This window comes from Neopelma chrysocephalum, unplaced genomic scaffold (genome assembly GCF_003984885.1).
Source record: "Neopelma chrysocephalum unplaced genomic scaffold, ASM398488v2 Primary Assembly neopelma1_59, whole genome shotgun sequence".
In the NCBI taxonomy this organism is placed as follows: Eukaryota; Metazoa; Chordata; class Aves; order Passeriformes; family Pipridae; genus Neopelma; species Neopelma chrysocephalum.
The window spans coordinates 17,947,511-17,971,264 of NW_020897714.1; the positions used below are offsets into that span (position 1 = coordinate 17,947,511).

At 42.6% G+C, this 23,754-nt stretch overlaps 1 protein-coding gene across 4 annotated transcripts in view; it reads right to left on the bottom strand.

The window, feature by feature from the left end:
• Nucleotides 1-22,955, bottom strand: part of CACNA1I (calcium voltage-gated channel subunit alpha1 I) — a 92,338-nt gene extending 69,383 nt beyond the window's left edge. For all 4 annotated transcript variants that reach the window (XM_027680196.1, XM_027680197.1, XM_027680195.1 and 1 more), the window contains exons 1-3: nucleotides 22,849-22,955; nucleotides 21,740-21,873; nucleotides 4,889-4,986 (exon numbers count right to left, since the gene is read on the bottom strand). In XM_027680196.1, the coding sequence (XP_027535997.1) occupies nucleotides 4,889-4,986; nucleotides 21,740-21,873; nucleotides 22,849-22,941 (325 nt within the window). In that variant the 5' untranslated portion in view covers nucleotides 22,942-22,955. The remainder of the gene's footprint in view (nucleotides 1-4,888; nucleotides 4,987-21,739; nucleotides 21,874-22,848) is intronic.
• Between the last annotated feature and the right edge of the window lie 799 nt (nucleotides 22,956-23,754).

Consider the following 23,754-nt stretch of genomic DNA (forward strand, 5'->3'; position numbering starts at 1 on the left):
GAACTTCCCACAAATCTGAAATTCTATTTCCTGCGCAGCTAGTAATAAGCATATAACATTATATTTCTAATGCTTATAACTCCACATACATATTACTGCACTTACACACTGAGTATTAGCACATGTATACCCTTTCTACTCCATAAAGTTGCTATGCAACACTGCAACAGACTCCTTCACTTCCGTACTGTGTGGTCAGCTGAAATAATCTGCTTTCAAATGATGAATCAGTTACTAAATTACAAGTGGAAACTGGAAGACATCAAACATAATGCAAGGGCTTTTCTTTGCATAAGGCCAATGAAACAAGAAAGAATAAACTGAACAAACATTTTCTGTCCAATGTCAAAAAACTTAATAACAGAAGTTATTATCAAAAATGACTCAAAAGTAGGCAGAAATAAAACCAAACCAGCCTTCCCCCTCTAGATCTTGTGCCTTGCCATGAGAAGAAGCAATGAAAGAGCTGCAAACAGCAACGTTTCACCTAGCAACCTGACACACAATCACAAAATGATAATAACAACAAATGGATGTGGAATTTCACCCCAAGACCAGGACATAGACATGCCTGGAGCAGAAAGCAACTACCCCTGACAAGACCTGGAGGGTATTTTTTCCCACTTTACAGTTCTTCAGTATCTTGCAGGGCTTGTCACACCAACTCACTACCATGGAATCAAATCACATGCTAATAGGACCAGAACTATCTCTAATTTTTTCCCTCATTTTCAAAAAAAGCCCCAAAAGACAGAGTTCCTGGGATTGTAACCTAGAATGCAAGAGATAAGAAGGACTGTTAAAGAAGGCGTGATACATATTACAAAACTAGGGCTCCTCATGTTTTCTCTAGTACACTTCAAAGATGACATGAGAATGGAAATGACATGATCAAGTGTGGCAGAACCCCAGGCTTCTTCATTCAGAAGGGAAATCTGTCAATGGTCAGTAGCACATCCTGCTGAGAATTGCAAAAAATGCAATCAGTTGCTTATAACCAGTAGCTAAAAATCAGCTCTAACCCTGACATAAGAAGGTTTGAAATCTAGAAGTGTCTCCATGTGAGCTCTCATAGAATCATAGAATGGTTTGGGTTGGAAGGGACCTTAAAGATCATCTAGTTTCAGCCCCCCTACTATGGACAAGAACAACTTCCACTAGTTCCTCAAAGCCCCATCCAACCTGGCCTTGAACACTAGCAGGGATGGGGCTTCCCCTGGAAAATCCCATTTTGCTTCCTTTACTTACACATTGCATCTTAGTTGATTTGAGACTGGAAGGACTACCAAAGGCAGAGAGTTTTACAGCCTAATTATGAACTGGGTGGAGAATGTCATTCTTAATGGACATTTACCACCTTTTGGTTACACTGGATGTCCTTTTCTTCTACTGTCATGATTCAGAGAGTCTATGAATCCTTTACACCGTAGATAATGAGCATGGCACACACAAATAGCATTTGTCAGCTCCTTGTGCGATATTGTTTCAAAGCCTCAGAAGTCTCACTGTTAAGGATGGGCTTTCAGTAACATGTTAAGAAATGAGCATGGGTAAGCAGTATTTAGACATATCCAATTTGGGCATTTAAACTTCAGCCTTGCCCACCTGCCAAGAGTATAAAATAGGTTTACTTAACTTATTTGATAGGTGACACTTTTTCCTCTACCATGTTTGCTACTGTTTCCTTAGAAATTCCTTGTGAATTTCCTTCTTCTAATTTTCTGGCATGTGGACTTTTCAAACACTGGCTGATAGGTAGAGTGCTACTCTTCTTTGGTCACTAAATAATCTACCCTGACAGACACTTGATCATTCTTCCACTCATACTGTAATCAGTCAGGTTCCTAATCACTTTGTCCATTCTCCTAATAATAATCTGCCTTTATTCAGTCCACACAGCCAGACTTCTTTATGAAAATCTGTCCCTACCCGGGTGCCCACGTGGAAGCCACTGGTGAACACTGGGCCACAATGTCCCATCACAGCCTTTTGGACATGGCTGAATATTTGCCTTTGGGATTAACCCTACCGCCTCTCTCCAGATATCTCACACTCAAACCATGACCTCAATCTCCCTCTACCTCCTATTGTCTGACTTCCCACTTTCTTTGTTAGCACCTGCAACATCTCCAGCTTGGTATCATCAGTACATCTCACTAACAGACTTTCCTCTTACTTCAGATCTGTAACGAAGAACTTTAAAAAGGCATTAAAAAAAGATTTTTGGCCAAAGGTCCCATTAACTATGTTTGCTGTAGCCCACTAGGCACCTTCTTCTAACGCAGCTCCATTTATCACCAGCCTTTGTTTACAGCCTCTTCGCCAGTTTTCAGCCCTCAAGTCAATGTTTCCTCTCCCAGGGAATCCAGTTTGGGTTTTTTTTGGTTTTGTTTTTTGTTTTTTTAATTAATGACATGATGTCTTTCTTCCAAAACATTCTCTGCATATAACCACAGATTTATGTAGCAAGAAAAATACATAAATGTTTAACCACAGAGTGGAAATTAAAACAGCATCAATTTGATACAGGTAAAGTTTTATACTGATAAAAGGAGCAGACAGGTAGTGTCATGACAGGGACAGCCAGGGGAAATTCAGTGGTCTGTGCTCTGCAAAGGTCAGGAGAGATGATGGAAAGCATCTCTGATGCCTCTGCATGCATGGAGCAGGTCCCTGATGGGTCAGTTCTGACATGGCTCACACCACTCTTCCCTGGAGCATCTCTGGGTGTTCCAGAAGATAAATAGAAATAAAAGAAGGCCTCGATTTTCTGTCAGTCAGTCTTTGCTCCTGACCACCAGTGTCCATCAATTAAAATGGCAGACACCTGTAGGAGATAATTGGATGTCATTCAGGATGTTTCCACTCTCCATCAAGGTTAAGTCTACCCTGTAACAGGGATCAGTCTCAAAGTAGTCTTTGAGCGCAAACTCATGGGACTCCTGATGAAGCCGGGAGAAAAGGAGGCTGCATAACATGAGGATGGTGTTGTTCTCGCATAGCTGGCAGTATGCTTTCTGCAAGGGGCTAGCTTGCCATGCACAACCTCCAGCCTACCCCTCACAGAAAGGGGGCCTCCTGACACTACAATGCATGCCCACTGCCAGGACCAGGACTGCCTCCCAGTCCTCTCCCCCCTCTGAAGAAGTGCCAGAGAGATGGAGGCAGGCTGGGGGAATTGTTCTGCTGACAGTCAATAGCCAAAAGCTTGTGTTGACACCCATCCTTATCACCCCACGATGGACTTGTTACAGTCCTGGGTGTGTTCTCAGTGCCCCAACCAGCTGCTCTTCTGCCTGGAATCCTCCTGCCCTGTTGGGCTCAGAGGACTGTGCCTCAGTTTCTCCATCACACCTTTCAGCACTCTCTGCTCAGGGCTGTTGCTCAAAGTCAAAAGTATACCTAGGACAAGACCCTGTTCTAGAAGGGCTTTGCATGGAACTAGAGACCCTCAAATACACCTCCACAACATGTTCAGGAAATAGGCTTCATCATGGAAGTGACTTTAGCACAAGGAAAAGCATATGATGCAGACTGGGTCAACTGTGCAAACTCCTTCAGAACTGGAAAAGAAAAAGGAGCATCTGAGCTTGAGAGAAGGAGCAGGAGAGCTCTGGCGAGGTCTTAGCCACTGCATAAAACCTGATCAGGGAGATTATGGGGAAGAGCAAAGAGACTTCCTGCCATTCTGTAAGACTGAAAAACTTGCAGAAGAAACGCCTGAAGTCTCATGGGGCTGCATGTGGGAGCTGCTGCCTTTGCACAGGGAACAGCCAGAAACATCAGAGTGACACAGCAGGCTGAGTTCAGTGCTCTTGCAATCCCCTGATCCCAATGGCATGCATCCTGTCTGCCAGTTCACTTCCATACACCTGGATACAACCACTGCAAAACCTGAGCCACCTGCATGTTTCCTGCAGTTCAATAACAACAGCAATGCTTGCTTACTTGCTTTAGGATTGCAAGGAGAGCACCATTGATGAGAAAAAGAAAAACAAAACAAGGAGAGGCAAAGGAAGGGAAGGTGAAGGAAGAAGTTCAGCACCACCGAAAATTTCAAAGCATGGTGAAGAGGGTGGTCTCTTCCCCATCCTCTGGGAAAGGAAGATGTAAGGGTTATAAAGGGACCACCTCCACTGTGGGTGCAGTGCACGTGCACGGATATGCCCTGGGGCTACAACACATCTCTGGTTTAGATGCAGACCTGAGCTGAGCGCTGTGTGTCAGACTAGAATGGCACTGGTGAGCAGCAATTTGGCTGCTGACACATCCAGGCTCAGGCACAGCCCTGGCATCTCCATTCCCAGTAGTGCTCAGCCTGGCTCATACACATGCCAGCTCACAGCGGGGATAGTTGGCACAAAAGAGGGAGTGCAAAGCACAAGGCGAGGAGGAAAGAAAAAACAGTCAGTATTACACGACCCTAAGCTGTAATGGCATGAAAATTTTTCAGAGGAGAGGATCTGGAAAACCATGTGAAAGCCTGAGCAAATCAATTCTTCCTGCTTCCCCAAGCTCATCCCTCTTCAGACCTTTTGCACAGCCCTTTTTGAGGCTGAAGACATTGTCAAACCTGCAATGCTCTTCAGTAAAGGGAAGAAAAAACCACTTTCCTTTACTGCACATTGTTCAACTTCAGTTCCTGTGCCATCAAAATGCCTGTGCACAGAATGCCCATGACCAGATATGCTGGGAAACTCTTGTTTTCCTGCCCATCCTATGACACCTCTTGGCCCTTTGATGGGTAAAAACCTGCACATACCCTGCAGAAGCCTCCACTCAGTTTGTACCCAAACCCTGCCTGGAGAACACCACCACATGCAGCCTTATTGGTCATGTACTCCCCAAAAACTGAACTGAGCAGGTGTGACAGGGAAGCATGACTTACTAGGCACACGGTTGATAGCTTTCAGGGGTCTCAGGACACGGACAGTACGGATTGCAGACAAGTTAATGTTTTGGAGATCCAGGGAGTACTCCACCATCCTGCAGAAGGGGAGAGATAGAGAAAGAGAGAGAGAGAAAGAGAGAAAAAGAAAGTTTAAAAGAATCCAGAATTTTGGCTTGAGCCACAGATTTATCATTTCTTCATTGAAGAGTTTCTGGAAGCCATGGGGATGAAGTCTGAGTTTTTGGAAGCAAAACTGAAGTCTCCATTAGCTCTCCGGGAACAAGACCAGAGCCCACAGCTCCTCTGGCAGAAAACACAGTGAGCAGTGAGAGGGTGCATGATGCAGGCCAGGAGATGTGTTAACACGTACCTGCTGTGACCATCAGGAGGGGAAGGAGCTGCATGAAGATGCACTGACAAGAAGCATGTGCTGCTGGTGAGGGCGCACACATGTAGTGGCCATTTCACACAAGGCCAGGAGAAGAGGGCTGTGTAGCCAGTTTTGTTGAGTGTTACCTGCAGCACAGTGTGGTGCTCCCCGTGTTCTCCTCATCTCACACTGCAGGATACAGTCCCTGGAGGCAGCTTCAGCTAACCTGTTTTATCTCACTTAGAAAATAACTCTCTTACTTAAAATGGTAATTGCTTTGACTAGGTGGAGAGGCTTCCCCTATACCTGTCAGTCACTCCTTTCTGACACCAACCAAAAGGGGAAAAGCCTAATTTTAGGGCATATGCTAGACTTTAGCTTCCCTAACACAACAACCCGCTGTCTAAATAACCTCAAAGTGCAAATAGGTGTGACTAATGCATTGGCTTTGCTGCGAGAGCTGCAGGTGCAGTGACAAAAAGTGACCTGGCCCAGCATCCCTTAGCCCAGTGCTTCCCTCCTTACCAGCATGGCAAATGTCCTGTCTCTTTGAAAGCATGGTGAGAAACCATTACACTAACCATTTACCCTGGCCAGCAGTTTCTACTTGAGGATCTCAAAACATTTTAAATGTTTTTGTGAACATAGGTGCATGAGGCCTCCAGGTGGACATGGGCTGTTGTCACCAGCTTCCCCTGGGCGACCCTGATGTGCAGATGGGATCAAGGGGGTAACAGAGTTGGTGGGTAAAATAGCAGCAAAGTCAGGACAAGGACTGCTTCTACTGAGTCTCTTCTCAGACATGAATAATGAAGCTACAAAACCTCCCATTTCCTTGGCCTTTTAACAAGGCTCAAGAGACAGAGAGGGACTAGGGACACAGCCTTTTGTTACTGCACCCCTTCTCAGAACAAATACATTATAATTTATGCAGAAAGACCCACAAGTCAACCTAACGTTGACCCAGATCCATCTGCCGAGGAACCACTGAAAAGTGAATGAGAGAACCAAAGTGAGACATTAAGAGGGAAATGGGTACATCCAGTCTGTAAAAAATATCAGGGAGAGGCATTTAGTGAAATGGACCAGTGCACTGGTCATTCTATTGATTACCCTCCACTGAAGAGAACCTCGAAGAGCTAATGCCTGGTTATCTGTCTACACCTTTCACAAAGGGGACTTGTCAGAGTGAAAGATTTTCAAACACGGGGTAAACCTGTCGAAGTGTTGTGATTACTCTCTCTCATGCTCTCTTTCTTTCTCTCCCTCATTCCTTTCACTCTGTTCTCTCATGCACTTTTAGGGTAATTGCATGCAATAATTTTTCCTCTGAAATGCAGTGGCATTCATTTACCTCCCTGGAGCTGTCAGTTCCACATATGCCAAGCGCAGAAGGAGAGACAAGGGATTTCATGCAGATAATCAAAATATTCACACCCCAAAAAAATGTAACCCAAAAAAAAACCCCACCTCAAATCAAGTAGCAATATTCAACTAGCCTACAGAAAACATTTGTAATAGACAGAGGCTTAGGATCTATCTAGTCAGATCAAAGTGGGAAGTGGGTATGAAAGGACAAATGCACACAAATATAAATGCATAGACATGACTACAGAACATCATACAAAGGACATACCTGTGTGGTTCAAAGAACCAAGGGCTTTGAGTAAGCACTGACCAACCTTGGTCCAAAAGCATAAAGCAAGATTGCCTCATCAGCATGTTGTTACTCCCGAATTAGACAGACCTGCTGAAACTTTAGAACTACAGTTATGGACAAAACACCCTATAGACATAGGTGTATTGCTCCTAGGACATGAGCTAACAGCTCTTCACAGCACAGAGACTTGACATGAAGAGGTAGCTTCATGGCTGAAGGAGTCCCTACACTGCAGTCTGTTATAGGGGGTAGGTATATGCACAGAAACATAAAGGTGTCCAAGCTTGGTGAAGTCCCACAGAACTTTCCTCTCCTAAAAAGATGCATCCACTAGAGCACTGGGTTGAGATCCAACCTCTGAAGGCAAAAAAAATTCTTTTTGAGCAATAGCAGAACAACCTGAAACAGAGTCAAATGCCAAGTAAGCAAATAGTCTAAAATACATTTAATTCCAAAAAATGGTCTTTTCTGAAGTGCAAGGAACCAAATGAGAAGTCCTGAAGAACATGGTGACCCTCACATAAACTGAACACAGGGGAAAAGCACAGGCTGACAAGAAATCAGTTTACAGAGGTGACATCTCTTCTTAGCCTTAACCATGCAAAATTATTTTTAAAATAGAACCGCTGTTTACAAACCAATTAAGTTTTGTCCTCTTGTGGCTACAGCCATGTTGCTAGCATTACAATGGGAGTAACCTTAACCAGGTGCACATCATTGCCCTCTCCTAGCTGGAATGAGTTTGCCACCTATGTAGTACAGTCCATGTGTCACTAGAAAATTATTAATCATCAGAGTAGTGACTGTGGGTCCTTTCAGTGCAAGACAAATGCTGTCCTAGCTGCAACTGCGCGGTTCAGACAGCAGCAAGCCAGCCTCCTGCAGCCCTCAGTGGCTGCAGATTTGCTATGATTACATTCCAGTGTAGCCAGACAAAAAAAGCTGAACAGACAATCACACTGCCAGTGAAAACACCAGGCTGTTCCCAAGGATGGGTTAGAAAAGGGCAACTGCTAAATTTTTCAGAGAGCATCTACTAACAAAAATGAACTCAACCCTAGGAGGCCCTAGGGCTTCAGCTTGATGAACAGACCCCTTCTGCCTACAGTTCTTCCTGAGACCTCCTGGTCTTGGCTGTAATAACAGAGAACATCCAGGATGCTTGAATCCCCATGGGTGAGTTATGTCTGTTGTAGTCACGCAAATTGTAACCAAAACAACTCCAATGCAATTCCAGTGTATTTTGTATTAGAGCCTCTTGTTCTTGCGTTTTCATTCTTAGTGATGGCTTTAGTATCAGCTACCTTCATGCTTCTCTTTATGCAAGGATAGCATGCCCATACTATGCAGATGACTAAGGTGAGATAAAACTCCATTAATTAAGAAAAAAACAAAACATCTTCTGTATAGGTAAAACTGATAAATTCAAATGTTGCCTCCTTCCTCTAATGAAATGGGATCTCTAAGTGACTCTGCTGGAGTCTCCAGGCATCTGCAGCATTTCAGGGATTGTTAGCCCAGCTCTTTTTGTTATTATCATTCTCCAGCCAGCCCTGCTCCCCACTGCCTGGACACCCTAGACACATAACCCCCTCTAGGTCTGGGCTGCACCCGATCTCCTACTGCCATATGTGGAGTTGGTGTTGGGTTGACAGAGAGTCAAAAGGGATTATCACAAAAAGTGATCAGTCAGCAACTGGCAGCACATTTAGGCCAGGAGGTTCACATTTGCTGTGTCTGTGTCTAAAGATCTTGCAATGGTGAATCAGGTGTACTGTGCTTATTTGGACTCTCAGGCAGGCACTCAACCCTCCATGCTTGGATCCTTATCACACCAGCAACCTGTAGAGCCCTGCATTTGCTCAGTGTTTGTAAACCAGGAGCAAGGAGCATTACAGCTAGTACAAAATGGTTGCCTCCTTATTGAACTCCAGGAGATTCCCAGGCTCCTTGTTCTTGCTTTGTAGCAGCTCAGTGCCACGGGCAAGGGTAACCCCCATGTCCTGACTACCCTTCATCTAGTTCTCCCACCTTTCTTGGCTGTTTAAAGCACGTCTTGTTTGTAAACACCTTAGCTTCTCTAACATCCAGGGGCAGTCAGGCAAAGTCTAGGATGTGGGAGAAATTAAAAAAAAAAAAGCCCATGCTGGTTGTGAGTCCTTTCCCTTTATCATAAGGGGGCAGGGGGGAAATGCATCTCTTCTGAGGGAAACAGCATCTCATTTCCGGCACCACTAAAGTATTTTGTGGCCTCTGGTGTGGGTGGACGAGTGGAGGGACAGGTTCAGAAGCTTAAACTATGCTAAATCAGACAGAAACTCCTGATCTGTGATGGAATTTGAGTGCTGAGTTGTCAAGATAATTGAATATATACAATAATTTACTTCTTCCCTCACTGGAGATTTTCTTCTTTGAAACTTTCCACATGAAACTCTTCTGGAAGGAGAGGGGATTGACACGTGCACTATGCCCACATCACACAGCTCAAGACTGATGCATGTTGGGAACGCTGTCAGGGTAGGGAATGGGATAGGGACACCAGCTGCATGTATGGGGTTCATCCTGCAGAAACGGGGAGATGCCTGGCAGGGAACACCTCTCCACTCGAGCTCTGCCTCCCTCCCTACTCTCAAGGTATCCCACCTGTTCCCTACCCTCTCTCTCTCTCTCTACATCACTCTGATTCATGCCTGCCTGCAACATTTCCACTTCGCAATTTAGTATTTCATCTTAATTTACAGTTTTGCCACTTGTCCCTTGACTTTCCTTCATATTTTTCCACTTTTCCTCATATCCTTCAATTCCCTTCCCAATCCATTCTTTTCTTTTCCATCTTCATCTTTATTCTTTTTGTCCCTTTCCGTACTGATCATCTTTCTGCTTTCTCCTCCAACTTAGTCTCTGCCTTGTTGATAAACATTAGCCTACGTCCAGGTATTTCTGCTCAGCTGAGCACACAATAGACCCTCAGGTTAAAGAGAGATGAGACCAAGCTAGTGCAAGGAGCAAGTGAGCAATTTGTTAGCACATTGACCCTGTCCAGAAAGTATCTGGTCTCCTGTACCTCCGCCCCATGCCAAGCCACTGGAGCAGACAGTGAGTACACAGGGATGAGGAGGCATGCAAACCACTGGCATACAAACCTTCAATGCTCATGAGGCCTCAGCAACAGCAGAATAGCTTCATCAGCTACAGCCTGGAACTTACTTTGCTCCTCTGTACCTGTGAGCTCGAGAGTGGGCTTGGATCTGTCTTGGCACTCAAGAAGAGCAGTGCTCACTGTCCAACAGCAGAAATGCATGGCCAGAGTGGCCCTGTGCCAGACACAGGAGAGCAGGCTGACCAGCAGGATGGAGAAATAAAAACTAAGGCTATTTAAAACAGAGATTACAAAAAACATGTAAGGAGTCCAGAAAATTCAGACTTTATCTTGCTGCACATGAAACCCAAGATAATTTAGTTATGCAATGCCTGGCTACCTGCTACTTCACAATTACATTCAATGAAATCCATTATTAAAACACTTCAAACATTACCATTTACCTTTTCATATTTACATCTCCTTATACCTTTATTAAACACTCATTAACTTTCCTAATCTTAGCTTCTGAACTTCTGTTTGCTAAAAATTAGAAGCCAAAAAACAGTATTTAAAATGTATTACGGAAGCATTCATGAAAAATACCAAGGCAGTATTTTTCTTATGACACAAAGCCAATATGTTTTTGTCAAATTCAAAAGCTGCCTAATTCCCCTTCTCTGATAGAAGTTTTCAATTGAAATCTAATTAACTGCAGTCTAATCAATTCATATTTCTTTGTCAAATAAATTTGAGGTTGGCACTGAAGCCAAAAACTTTAGGGCTGTGACTTCCTAGCTGTAATTTTGGACTTGCTATGAGTGTCTGTGGGAAGTGAAGCTTTTCCTGCCTGTGGACTTTTATTTGGTCCTTGCATCTATGAGTATCTCATATGAACAAGGCAGAAGACTTTAATTGCTCTCTGCTCTGAATTCCTTCAGCTTTTCAGCTATGTCAGCAGTCTAAGACTGACATGCACCTATGCCATGACTAGATGAGATTTAATTGATGTCTTCTGTGTACAAGAATATGCCTTTCCATCCTCAGCTCCTTGATTCAGCCATCAAATTTTACAAACTGTAATTTCTACCACTTCAAAAAACATAGGATGCATAGGAAAAACGTAAGACTAAGTCTGTCAGTTTTCCCTATCTAATTTTTTTATTCAGATATCTATGCCAAAAGTTGGAGCTGACGTCTTTCCATTTACCAAAATGTCCACTTTCTGGTGTCCACAACTGCCTGAATAGTGGGGACTATCTGCATTGGAGCAACAGCAAGGAGGCAGGAGGAAGAGCACAGAGCTGAAGAGGCAGAGCATGGGGCATGTGTGACGTTCAAGACACTTCCAGTCATCGCTTGCTAAGGTTGAATATGCCCGAGCTTGTACACAAGGAGAGCAGGGCACGAATCCAATCTCTTGTAAACCCATCTGGACATTTTAAAAGCAGAGCCAGGAGATTTTGACGAGGCCTGCCCAGATGCTGGGCAAGAGAGGAGGGCTACTGCTTCCACTCCAAGTCTGCAGCTACAGGATGCACATGTACTAGTGGATGCAAACTTGCCTACCCAGCAGGACCTATTTTTTTAAGATTGCTGCACCATGCCTGCCCTTTTCCTTTCCAGCCAGAGCCACATCCTCACTTTTCTTAAAGGTCCCGGGGGCTATGGCAAAAGTTAGACTCTTTCTAGGTGTCCCTTTTCCCCTGGTCAGTTTTGAGTCGTGGCCTGTGCTCCCATTGCCTTTACTTGCTCGCACCTGCAAGAAAGCTCAACATGTCCTGGTACATTGGGAATGGGCAGCAGCAAGACTGCATGGACTGTGCTAAGCACATGAAGCCCTCAAGTCACATCAGGGCTGCAGTCATTCATGGATGGCTCCTTAAAAGTGTTGTCTTCATGGATGCTCTGACTCCCAACTAATGGGTTATTTGGACCTGATTTTTTGCTATATGGACATTGATTGCTCCATGGTGTAGGAGACATAGGGCTGCCAGGCAGTCCCCAGTACTGACTCTGCTATCAGATCACTTGACATATACTTGAAGATCAAACTGTGCATTTGCACCCATTTTGCACAGTTTGGTGCCTCTGGGGCCAGGCTTCAAAATCCACCCTGAAGAGCTGATTTGAACTCCTTTCAACACCTACCACAGAAAGAACAGAAAAACATCATATGGGGTGTGGCCAGACATTACACAGTAGGCCTCCAAATTGCTCTGCAAAGCACAGTATACTAAGCTAAGTAGTCCTGCTTATCTCTTTTAAATTTAGAGCTCATTACGCTGCAAAATGACAACTCTCTGCTGACATAAAAGCTGAAAGATAAGTGAAGAAAAAGAAAATCCCTTGCTAGTAAAACAAGGACTGCAAAAATTATATCCTTTTCCCCCCTTTATAAAAAATAATAATAAAGAGAGTATAATTCTGTTAGTAAAAAGACATTTCCTCAGAGAATGTTAGATCAATTGCTAATTACACAGTCAGTTCCAGAGCTGTGATGCTTTTTATTCTTAAAAAAAATAACCTGCAACTGTCCCCCCCTCCAGTGCAAAACATATTTTTTTTTTTACTTTTTTTTTTTTTTATTGCTGTGCAAGCAAAAGCTGCTGAAAGCTTCCAGAGCCTGTGAGCCTGGTCCCTTGCTGCCTGGAATGTGATTATTTCACACCCTGGAACACTCAGATTTCTCTCCAAACTGTGTACTAAGAGAAAATGTCAGAGTTTCTTAATAGTTTCAGAGACATGATACAAAAAGACATAAGCAGGTTTTCACACTGTGATAAGAAAGCCAGAAGGAGTTGCTGAGCTCAGATGACTGAATACGAGTGATGGGGCCTCACTTTTAAAAACCAAGAGTCAGAACACAGGCTCTGAGCTCTGTATTTCATTGCTTAGAGAAGGGAAAAAAAAAAGAAAAAAGAAAAAGAAAAAAGAGTGTCTGCATTTGGTCCTGTGAGCCTGCTGGTTTTGCTTTGTTTTTCTGGTTTTAGGCTTTTTGGTTTTTCTTGTGTGTGTTTTGTTTTTTTAAATAAACTTAGCATTCACAGAGTAGGGAATTAGCTTTTAGGAAGGCAAAAAATTCAGAGGCAATAATTGAGAACTACACGTTACACAGAGAGGGTACCACTGCCTCCTTCTTTTCTGGTGTGATTCATTTCATTTTGATGACTGCTTTCACTTCAATATGTTGCACATCTAGCAATAGTTTTACTAGGAGAAAGCAAATGAAATAATTAGTATCATTAAGGATGGAAAAAGGAGTGCATGTTGGAGGGGAGGGCTGTTCTACTGATATTTCTACCCTTGGTTAAGATGCTATTTAGCCTGCTGCTTGCTGATTTCCATCTTTATCTGATCACTACTTGAAACACCTAATTGCTATATTTATTACAGTTTTCTTTAACTTGCCATAGTTTTATAGAAACTTTTATTTGGTGAAGAGTGTTAGCTAACTAGGATTTTCTGTGCATTCTGCTGTTTACACTGCTGCTAATAAGTATTTAATGATCTGAGATTTTGAAGTCATAACTATGCAAATTCTGGCCAGGTCCCTGAAGAACCATAGTTAATTAAAAGCAAAGAAAAAGCAGAATATTGGCAACACACTTCCCCATCTTGTGAGATTAAGGCCAATCAGTGTGTTTCAGGTTAAGTGGCATCTTCCCAGCATGGAAGGGCACCACACAGAGACAATTTTGTTTCCTGGGAACAGGTGGGCATTGAAGGCTTGGAGGCTGGTACCTCACATCCTTCAGAGAGCTCCCTTTCCTGAACTGAAATGTGGAGGATGAACTTGGACCCATAAGTGCTTTCCATGTAAGGACACAGTTGGTGTTCAGAGGTACACAAAGTGATGCTGCACAGACTTGAAAAGAGCTTGGATGGGTGAATTTGGGGAGCATCATCACTGCAAGTTTATGGAAAGGATGCATTACCTAAGGAATTATGGGAAGCAGAAATCAAGGACAGTAGATAACTATCAGAAAAAGAAAGTAAAAACAATACCTCAGTTAATATCAATACTTTTCAGGCTCCCACTGTGGAAGATGCATAAAGCACTACTGAAGAAGCAACTAGCCAAAAGGTAGAGGCAGTGAGAAGAAATATTCTGCGCAATCTATCAGGTTTGCCTGAGATCTTCAGCTGTATAAAGATGCCAGAAAATCCTCTCCAAAGGCTCTGTAACTACTCAGAAAGGATGCTTTGGAAAAGAAATGAAGATATCAGGAGAGCTGTGCTGCCATACTATAAGAGATATGAAATTTAAAAAGCAAATTTAGGAAGGTTTTCCAGACCAGAAGGACAGTATTTAACCGTGATGATGTGTTTTGAAACTAATTGTTTTTCTTATCATGACAGATATACTACACATTATAGACTTAGATTTATGTCCATTTCTGAAGAAGATGGACAAGAAATATTCAGCTGAGCTCCTTAGTGGCGCATTCTGGACAATAAGCAAAAAAGGTGATGGAGGAATCTGGTGATAAACTGCTGGCTTGGCCAGCCACATAGGGTATGAGACTTGCAAAGCACTGGGATAATCCCGTGCAGAAATATTAACCAGCATTTCATTAGAAGAATAATTAGGTTTTGGAGAACTGAGAGAGAGACACCACTCAGGAGATTGTTAAATGAAAGAACAAAGGGGAAAGTGATGAAATTACGAAAAAAGTTAGTTCTACAGAACCTCCATATCAAGAACAAAACTAATCAAGGCACTAAAAAATGTAAAGAGGAGAAAAATAGTATTGTCTGTACACCAGTGCCAGGGGCCTGAGTAATAAAGAGAGTAAGAATTGTCCATTTTATGAACATAAACAGCCTAAATGACATTAGGGTAGTCTGCTGGGAAAATCTACATGAAAGGAATATTAAAATCAAGGATTTTAACCTAGCTAGGGAGGCTCAAGTGGACAGAAAGGGAGGGGGAGTAACATACTCTGTCAAAAATGGCATTTTCTAGTACAGAATCAGTGACAATTTGGAAATGAGTACTTATGGATTAATTTTCTGCCATATAAAGTACAGAATTCCTCCTGGCTAGAGAAATGGAGCCTCATAAAATTCAACAGATGAATGCAAGGTCCTGCATCTGTGCTGGACTGACCCGCTGGCCAAGGACGGATGGATAGTGGTGCTGCTGAAAAGGACCTGTTAGTCCTTGGGGACAGCAGGTGACACACAGTCTGTGCAAGGGAGGCTGATGACATACCAAGCTGCACCAACCTACTGCAGTTGGTAGATGAGGGAGGGATTATCCCCTTTGCTTTACGCTTGGTAGACCACATCTAAAATAGCACCCTCGCTTTTGGCCCTCCAACAAAAGAAAGGTGTTGATAAACTGGAGCAAGTTCAATGGAGAGTCACCGAGGTGCTCAAGGGTTGGAGCATTTGGCTGGTGAGGAGATGCTGAAGGATGGTGGTTTGTTCAACTTGGAGAGGAGATGATTTTGGTGGGACTTAACAGCAGTTCCTTGATACCTGTTAGGCAGTCACTAAGGAGATTAAGCCAGAATCTTCACAGTGTTACATGGCAGGAGAACAAGACACGATAGACATAAATCCAAAGAGGGAAAGGACGTTCAGACTACTTACAAGATACATCAACAGAGGGGCTGGGGTGAGGAAAGATGGGGCAATCTCCATCTGTGGTGGTTTTCAAGACTTGACTGGACAACTCTGAGCAACAACTTGATTTTGCTGTTGACCCTCCTTTAAACAGGATTGGACTTGAGACTCCACAAGGTCCTTTCCAACCCTGATTACCTATGATCCTCTGAACGTGACTAGGTATGTCCAAATCACACTGAAAAAGAGACTGAATAGCTTCTTTTGATATTGGTCTGTAAATCATAGAAGAAAAGCATGCTCTTCATCCATCTCTAAGAGTTGAATTTGGGCAATGCACTGGTAGTATCTAAATCTCGTTGCAAGTTCCCAGCCTTACAACACATGGACAACTGCATTCAAGGATGGAAGTTATAGAGATTGTCTTTAAAGTGCTTTCGTTTTAACAAAACAATTATTAAAGAACTTAAACACTTGATTACATATGTTATGTACAAATCGAGTAAGATCATGAAAATACTAGATATATTCTGTGGATTAGAGATCATATTCATGAAACTGAAACAACATAGAGACAGCCCTAGAAACACAGAATCATTTAGGTTGGTTAAAAACTTTAAGATCATTGAGTCCAACCGTTAATCCAACACTGCCAAGTCCACCACTACATCACGAGCCAGTCACATCTACACATCTTTTAAATACCTCCAGGTATCAAAACGGACAGACTTCAATTCATGACATGTGCATGACAGTCAAGCAGTGTTTAGGAATATTTATCAGGTATCCAAGAAGCTTCAAGAGAGACAAGAAAGGTGAACAGGCTAAAAAGACAGTACAACATAAGGGAAAGCAAAAGCAGCAACGTAATAGCAGGAGAAGGGAAGTTAATAACAATGAATATAAATTAGGAGATAGAAATTGTAGAAAAATTGTAGTAGAACTGAATGAGCACATAAAACTGTACAAGTTAATCCCTGGAACAAGAAAACAGAATTGTCATGAACAGTGTAAAAAGCAGAAAATGTCAACTAAAAAAAATTTCTGTGGGGAAGGTCAGATGAAATATGTACACCATAGATCACAGTGAGCTAATTTCAGCTCCAGCTGTGATTAAATATTTTAGACTGTACCTAAATAGAGACATTGTAAGATAAGTAAGCCTGGAGAATTTGTTTGCGAAAGTTTTTTTAAAAAAGGCCAGAAAAGATCTGGACCAGTACTGATGATTTTTGATTAGACTCAGAAAACTGGAAAAGCATCCAAGGGTTGAAGGAATTCTAATGTTGCACCAGTACACAGTGATCTCAATAGGCTGACTGGACTGATGCTCATCACAATACAGTAATAAAATCGCCAATATGCTGCTTTGATAGATTATGGATTAAAGGTGGATAATAAAATTAACCATAATCAACATAAGTTTAAGGAAAAATAGACATCAAACTAATATGCTATAATTTTTTACGAGATTACAAGTCTAGTTCACACAAGTAATTATGTTGATATGGCCGGAATGGTATGAAATCATCATGACATACATTAGCTGGAGACAAAAACCTGGCTAAGTAATGAACCTCACGTGCAACGCTAAATGGGAACTCATTTGTGCGCAGATGTACTTCTGTAATGCACAGTTCTTGCCACTCTGTTCTTTATTTATTTATCACAACCTGACAGAAAACTAAAAAAAGTCACTGATGGATTTTGCAGTTGAAGCATATTTTTGGGAGAAGAGAAAAAAAATGAGGAGGACAAGTCAGTGATAGAAAAGCATGAACTGCTTTGGAAATGCAAATAATACGCATTCCAGTATTCCAGTGTGAAAAAATGAAACCAACATATATCTGGGGACAAAGTTTCCTGTTCCTGCTAACTGGAAGGTTTTTTTCTCTCTTCAGAAGAGGAGACAGGAAAAAAACCCCAACGAATAAAGCTTGAGCCAATGAAGAAAGGAGCTGAATTAATTGATAGGGAGATGCTATAAATGACTGGATGGGATACTGCAATACTTGGCTGTAGGAACCAGGAAATTTCAGGTTGGAATAGAGAGACGATATTACCGCCAAAGGCACTGGAGCAGTTACACGGAGTACTGTGTCTTGTTCTGATGTCCACTACTTTCAAAAGCTGTTTAAGAACACTGAAAAAATATCTCAAAATGCCAGGATATCCAACATACCATTCCTCTCATCAGAGGCAAGGTCAGGTTGGGATTTGACTGCAGCATGAAATATACATGGCAAACTCCACAGCTATAATGGAGAGAGGTAAAGACAGGGCATTCTCTGAAAGGTAGGCCAGCCTCTCCTCAGCCATTGGACTCTAAGCAACAAGTAGTTAAGGAAAGATTTTGGGCATATTTTGGGGACACACTCGTAATCACAGTCATGCCCTCTAGCAGTGTAGTGAAGTCCTCTCCCCCTTAACCTACCTATGTACCTACCTACCTATACACACAAGTAAATTGTGTAGCAGGATATGTTCCAGGAATGCCACAGAAGAGGGCAAAGACAGACAAAATTCCCACCACGGACGGTTAATTACAGCACTTGGCTCATGAGAGGCAGAACAACCACTCCCTCTGTGGAACTTGTGCCCTCAAGGCCAGGAGGACACTTGGGCTAGTGACATAAAAGGATGATGTCTCCCTTCCTAGAGAAACAGTGGCATCATCTCCAATCGCACTTGAACACAACTGTCTCACAGAAGGGTGAGTAGGAGAAATTGCTCCCTCTTTTATTGCTGGAGAACTGCCTGGTTTAAAAAGTTGATGAGTATGGGCCCAAAAATAAGTGACTCTTCCCCTAAATTCACACATATACAGACTCTGGCTGACATTTCCAATGTGATTAGTGTTCGCATTATCTCAACTTTCAACACGTAGCAGGCTCTCAACTTTAGGAAGCTGCCCTCTGAAGTTGCCTCAGATCAAGCTCTTCAAATGCACCCATTACTGTGGGAAACAAATGATGACAGACAAGACCTAATCACAAACGCAGGGGAAGAGGGACTCCCACCAGGACAGCTGGTGATGAGCACAGTCTTCTTGAAATGCCTGGGAACTTGCAACCTCCTGTCACCAACAAGCAGTTGGAACTGGAGTATTGAAAAGCTGAATCTGCAGCTCTGGTTGTTTGTGCACACAAGGGCATTGGCATTCTTCAAAACAAATTGCTTTGCATGGTTTTAGGAGCTCTGAGGGGAACAGTGAGGTAGAGCGTTGACTTACAACTGTTGTTTTGGTTTTTTTCTAATCTTTTAATTAAAAAACATGTTGAAGGTTGTTGGGGGAAGGAGTGTTTGAGAGTGGAGAAAGTTCTGGTGATGTCATCTCCTATTGCCATGGAAACTGAACAGTTTTAGTGACAATGGAGTCTTCCTCTTTGAGCTGCTGGGTTGCATGGGGAGTAGGGTCAAGCAGGGCAGGGGCAAGCAGGACAGGGGCACATGAGGGAATTCAGCTAACTAAAACTATAGCTTTTGGCTTTACAAGGAAGTGAGGAAAAAACTACAAATGATTCCCTGAATACATTGCTTATGTAACCAAAACACTACCTTGGGCAATAGCAGCAAATTGTTGTTATGGTCCTTGATAAAACCTGCTGTCATGCAGCGAGCCAGAGGGAGATATCTCAGCTGCCTGGGAATGGCCGGCAGAATGGTCCCTTGCCTGCACTTCACTTTTCCGTGCTGCAGTTTATTCTTCCAGCCTTTGCTGCCTTGGTGTTTATTTGGAAAGGGAGAAGGGAGAAGAATGGGCTGGGAAGTACAGTCCTTGTTCTTGAAACTGAGAGAAGCTGCGTGTACTCTAGGCCGGGCATTACTTCCCAACACCATGGACATTTTCTTAAGAGTGAAGTTTATCACCTCCCTTGCATAAAATGAGAATCTAGGACCATGAAAAGGATAAAACTCTTAGAGAAAACTGATTAGCCTCTGATCAAGATCTAACTCACTGGCATGGACAAAACATATAAGACCTCATGCAGGCTGTCCTCTCTGAGTTGGAATGCTAAGGCGGCATCTGGACCAGAGTAAGCTGAAGCCATTATCCAGGTGTGGAATCAATAAGGATAAAGCTTGGGACTTACATTTCAAGTTAAATAAAAGCCTACAGTACATAAGGGCAAGTTTAAGCCCTGGATTTGATTTAAACAGTGCAGACAATTTTAATGAATTTCAAAGAATAATGAATTAAGCTTTTTTAACTCGAAATACATTATATAGTCATTAGTTCTATATAACTAAATGGAAAAATCTTTCTTTAGCAGAAGTCTTTTGATATCAGATATTCTAATGAGATTACTATCATTTCAGCCTGACACCTCATGAGGACAATTGCATAGATATCAGGAAACAAATTTCTTTCTGTTTCGGACCTGAAATGAGAAGTCCTCCACACTGATTATTTTATATCTAAGGAGTTGATACTAAGTCTCTTTGGCATTGAAAGGAGTTCAGATATGAGCTTTTTTTTTCTAGTACTGCTATCAGATGCACAAAAGAGTCTCTCTGTCCTCAGAATTCTGCCAACAGTGGTGACTGAAGGAAATACGTAAATCAAGTATTCTCCCTTCTTGTCTAGGTAGCGTGGATTTCACTTATTTTCTGCATGAAGTACTTGAGCTCACCCTCTTTCATTTAACATTGCCCCACTGATTTCATCATCTCTTCAGATAGCATCACTCACATACCATGCTTGCAGAGACACCAGGCAGAGCAAGACCTTGAGTTCCCAAGCCTTTTACTTCATATGCTGGTTCTCCTCTGCCCACGTAGAGCAGAGTCTTTCTCCCAACACACCGCAGCATATCACCCACAAAGAGGAGCACCATGGGCTCCAATGTCCCCTTTTCAAGCATACTAGTTCTTCCCTTTCTTCCTCAAAGGCTGCTCTGCTAGGGTCTTGCTTTCACTGCCTCCAGTTTCCAGTAATTTTGCCACCAGGAGTTCAGACTAGAACATACGATGATCTGGCTTCTCTCATCACCGTGAGCTTTAACTTTAGCTCACAGTCCTCATGTCAGGCCATTTAAAATCAGATGTTAATCACAGCAGGCTCAGCCACAAGAAAGGTCTTCCTATCTCACACATATTGTGTTAATTCAGAAAAACCTACAGCTTCCATCTACCTGTCCTCCTTTCATGCACTACCTGGCCAAGAATCAGCCTTCAAACTTTTACAACTGCACTGAGTTTGAAACTCTCTGCTCCTCCCAGAAGCAAACAATTATAAGCCCCTCTCGAGGGAATGAATTTCAAGCCTTGCTGTAGAAGAACTGTGTCAAAAGCAAATATAAAGACAGTGCTGCTCCACACCACAGGGGAAAACTGCAAAGTGAGCTCGAAATCACTGCTGGCTCAGTCAGTAAAACATGCACTTCCAGACAACGGTGGATGCTAGTAATTCCTTGCTGGGAGGAAGAGACAAGTGAGGGTTTCTCTCTGAAAGATATTCACTTTTTTACAGTGAGAACAGCAATATTACATATTTATTTCTGACCTTTTTTTTTATTGTTATTATACCACAAGGCATTCTAATTGAAAATTATTATTCCAAAAAAGCACATCTCACTGGTATCAGAAATGGACATTTTGCTGTGATTCAAAAGGCAAATCCTAATAGACTTTCCACTTCATATTTGCAGAGGGACGAATCAGAGCTTCACCATAGCAACTTTTTTGTAAAAAACACTCTTATGTCAGCTTGTCCTGATAGTAGTGTGGATAACTCTGGTGCAGTACAATGGCAAAAAGCCCAGAGTAACAAAAAATACATTCCTACCTTTGAAACACTGCTGCTGGAAACAGAAACATTAGCTTCAGTTTGGTTCTGGTAGAGGTTACACCTCTTCTACTCAGACATTTTAAAAACAAAACAAAAAAAAACCAGAAAAGTTTCTGGGTTAGCTCTTCAGCTGGTACAAATTAACACCCTCTGCTGAAGTTGTGCTAGACAGATGGCTTCACATAAGCTGGGGAGCTAAGCTGCCTTGTCTACTCTTTCTTCCATAGACTGCTAACCCCAGCATGCCTGATTCCAGTTCAGCAGATATACTGGAGTAGCACCAGAGTTGAAACTTCCCCTCAGTTACATCATGTCTGTTCTATGCAAGACTCTAGTAAACACAGAACAAATAAACCCAGAAACTATCAACCTACCCAGCCATGACAATGAAGAAATCCAGGCGGTTCCAGGTATCTCCAAGGTAACACTTCTTGCCGAAGATCCCCAGGGCAACCATCTTTAAGACCATTTCCATGGCAAAGAAGATGAAGATGAAATCATCAAATACCTGCCAAACAGAAACCCAAGAGCACATCTGATAAGCGTTCCCAGCCTTTGACTTTAAAACCCAGAATGCCACATAAATACAAATTTAAGTACTTCTGAAAATGAATTAGAAGGGCTGGAAAAGCTTCTCCCATGCAGCCCTGGCATCATAGCTTCCTGTTGCTCAAGTTTGTAGAAGGTTTCTGTAGCTTCTTTTTCCCCTATAGGTGAAATAATTGATGCAGACTCAGAGACTCCTTAAACAGACTTGAAAGGAGGTGTTGGGTCAGCACCAGCAGGTCCAAATCCAGTCAGGAAAACACTGTTCTTCTGAGGTCCCCCAGGATGGGCTCCTCATCACCCTGCTGCAAATAGCTAAGCTGAGGACATAGTGCAGCTTCATGCAGAGTTTGAACAGCACATACCAATCACAGATAAAAGCTTCAGATATCTGAAGGTCTTAGCCACAACAATACTATGGATGACACCCTTTGCTGTCACCTTCTCTTTGGGGAAGCAGCAAGCACAGCTAGCTGGAGGTACTCATGGCTCTTCTAAGCATTCCTCTTATTTCCTCTTCCTTTGAGCACCCTAAATGCCACAGTACTTGTTGAATCAGTAATACTCTTGGCTCCTCAGCAGAGCAGTGAATACAATGGGGGCTGCTGTTCTCTCCTGCCTGCCTCTTGCTGGCTGAAGTCTGAGCTATATATCTTGTAATTGTCTACATCAGGAAACTCCTGCTTATGTGCAGGATCCGGAGGATTAGCAGCTCTTCTGTGTTGCACGGTCACAGGTAGACTTCATTCATTCTCTTTCTCGCCCCATTCTCCTCCTCAAAGCAAGCTTTTGTCACTTTACAATAGGATAGCTTACTGCCCGGGACAATCTTGCCAACCTCTCTGGGAAGGTATTGCCCACACGCTGAAGGAAAGCATGCGTGAAAATTTGTGACTTGGACTGAAGCACCATCACAACAAGAAGGAAGACCACTTACCTGCAAGATTTTACACCTGTCAGAAAGGCAGTCCATATCCTCACATGGCTGGTACATTCCCAGGGTAACGCAGTTTAGCAAAATCACCATCATGCTGACACACTCGAACCAGGTGGAAAAGAGTCAAGGAAAACTTCTGCAAAAGCATCATGACTGAGATAAGCTTGCTCTAGGCTTGAGGTAACAAAATAGGAAGATTAAGGGAAAGAAGTGCTGGAAGGCTGATTTATTACATTCTTACATTTTCCCCCCCTCAGTTCATCCCTGATCCACTCCTTGATTAAGCCAAAACTCTTTTAAAAAAGGGAAAGTAGAGGTAGCACAGAAGGCCTAAGGCATTTAAACAAGTCAAATTATTGCTATGGTTAAACAGATGCTTGCTCCTCTCTAGTTGGTTTGCTGAGCCTCTCCCCTCATTGGTTTACTGAATTTTCCAAATACATGGAAGAGACTTTCCATGGTGACCTGTACCAAAATGCATCAAAGACCTTTAAGATCTAGGGATCTAAATCAAAATGAATAGACTGATATCTATTTAATCCTGGGAAGCAGGTACAACACAAAGCTAGAAGTCTCCCTCTTCCCTTCTAAGAAGAACCTGGGGGTAAAGAGTTTCCAGTGCTCCATCTGGTTATTCTGCTTCCAGCAGTTACCCACCATGGATAAAACTCCACGATGTTATTTAGTAACTATGGGGAGAAATTGTGTTTCTGACCCCAACTGGTGATTTGTTTATGGCCTAAAGCATGAGGATTGATAGTCCTTATAATTGTTTTCTATGCTACACTTGTGTCCCTGCAGATGCTTTGCTTATTCATTTGAATCCTTTGTTGATAATCTTGCTAAAATATCTTCTTCGATAATAGTTGGCAGCCCTGAGCTACATTGGCTAATTATACTTTACAT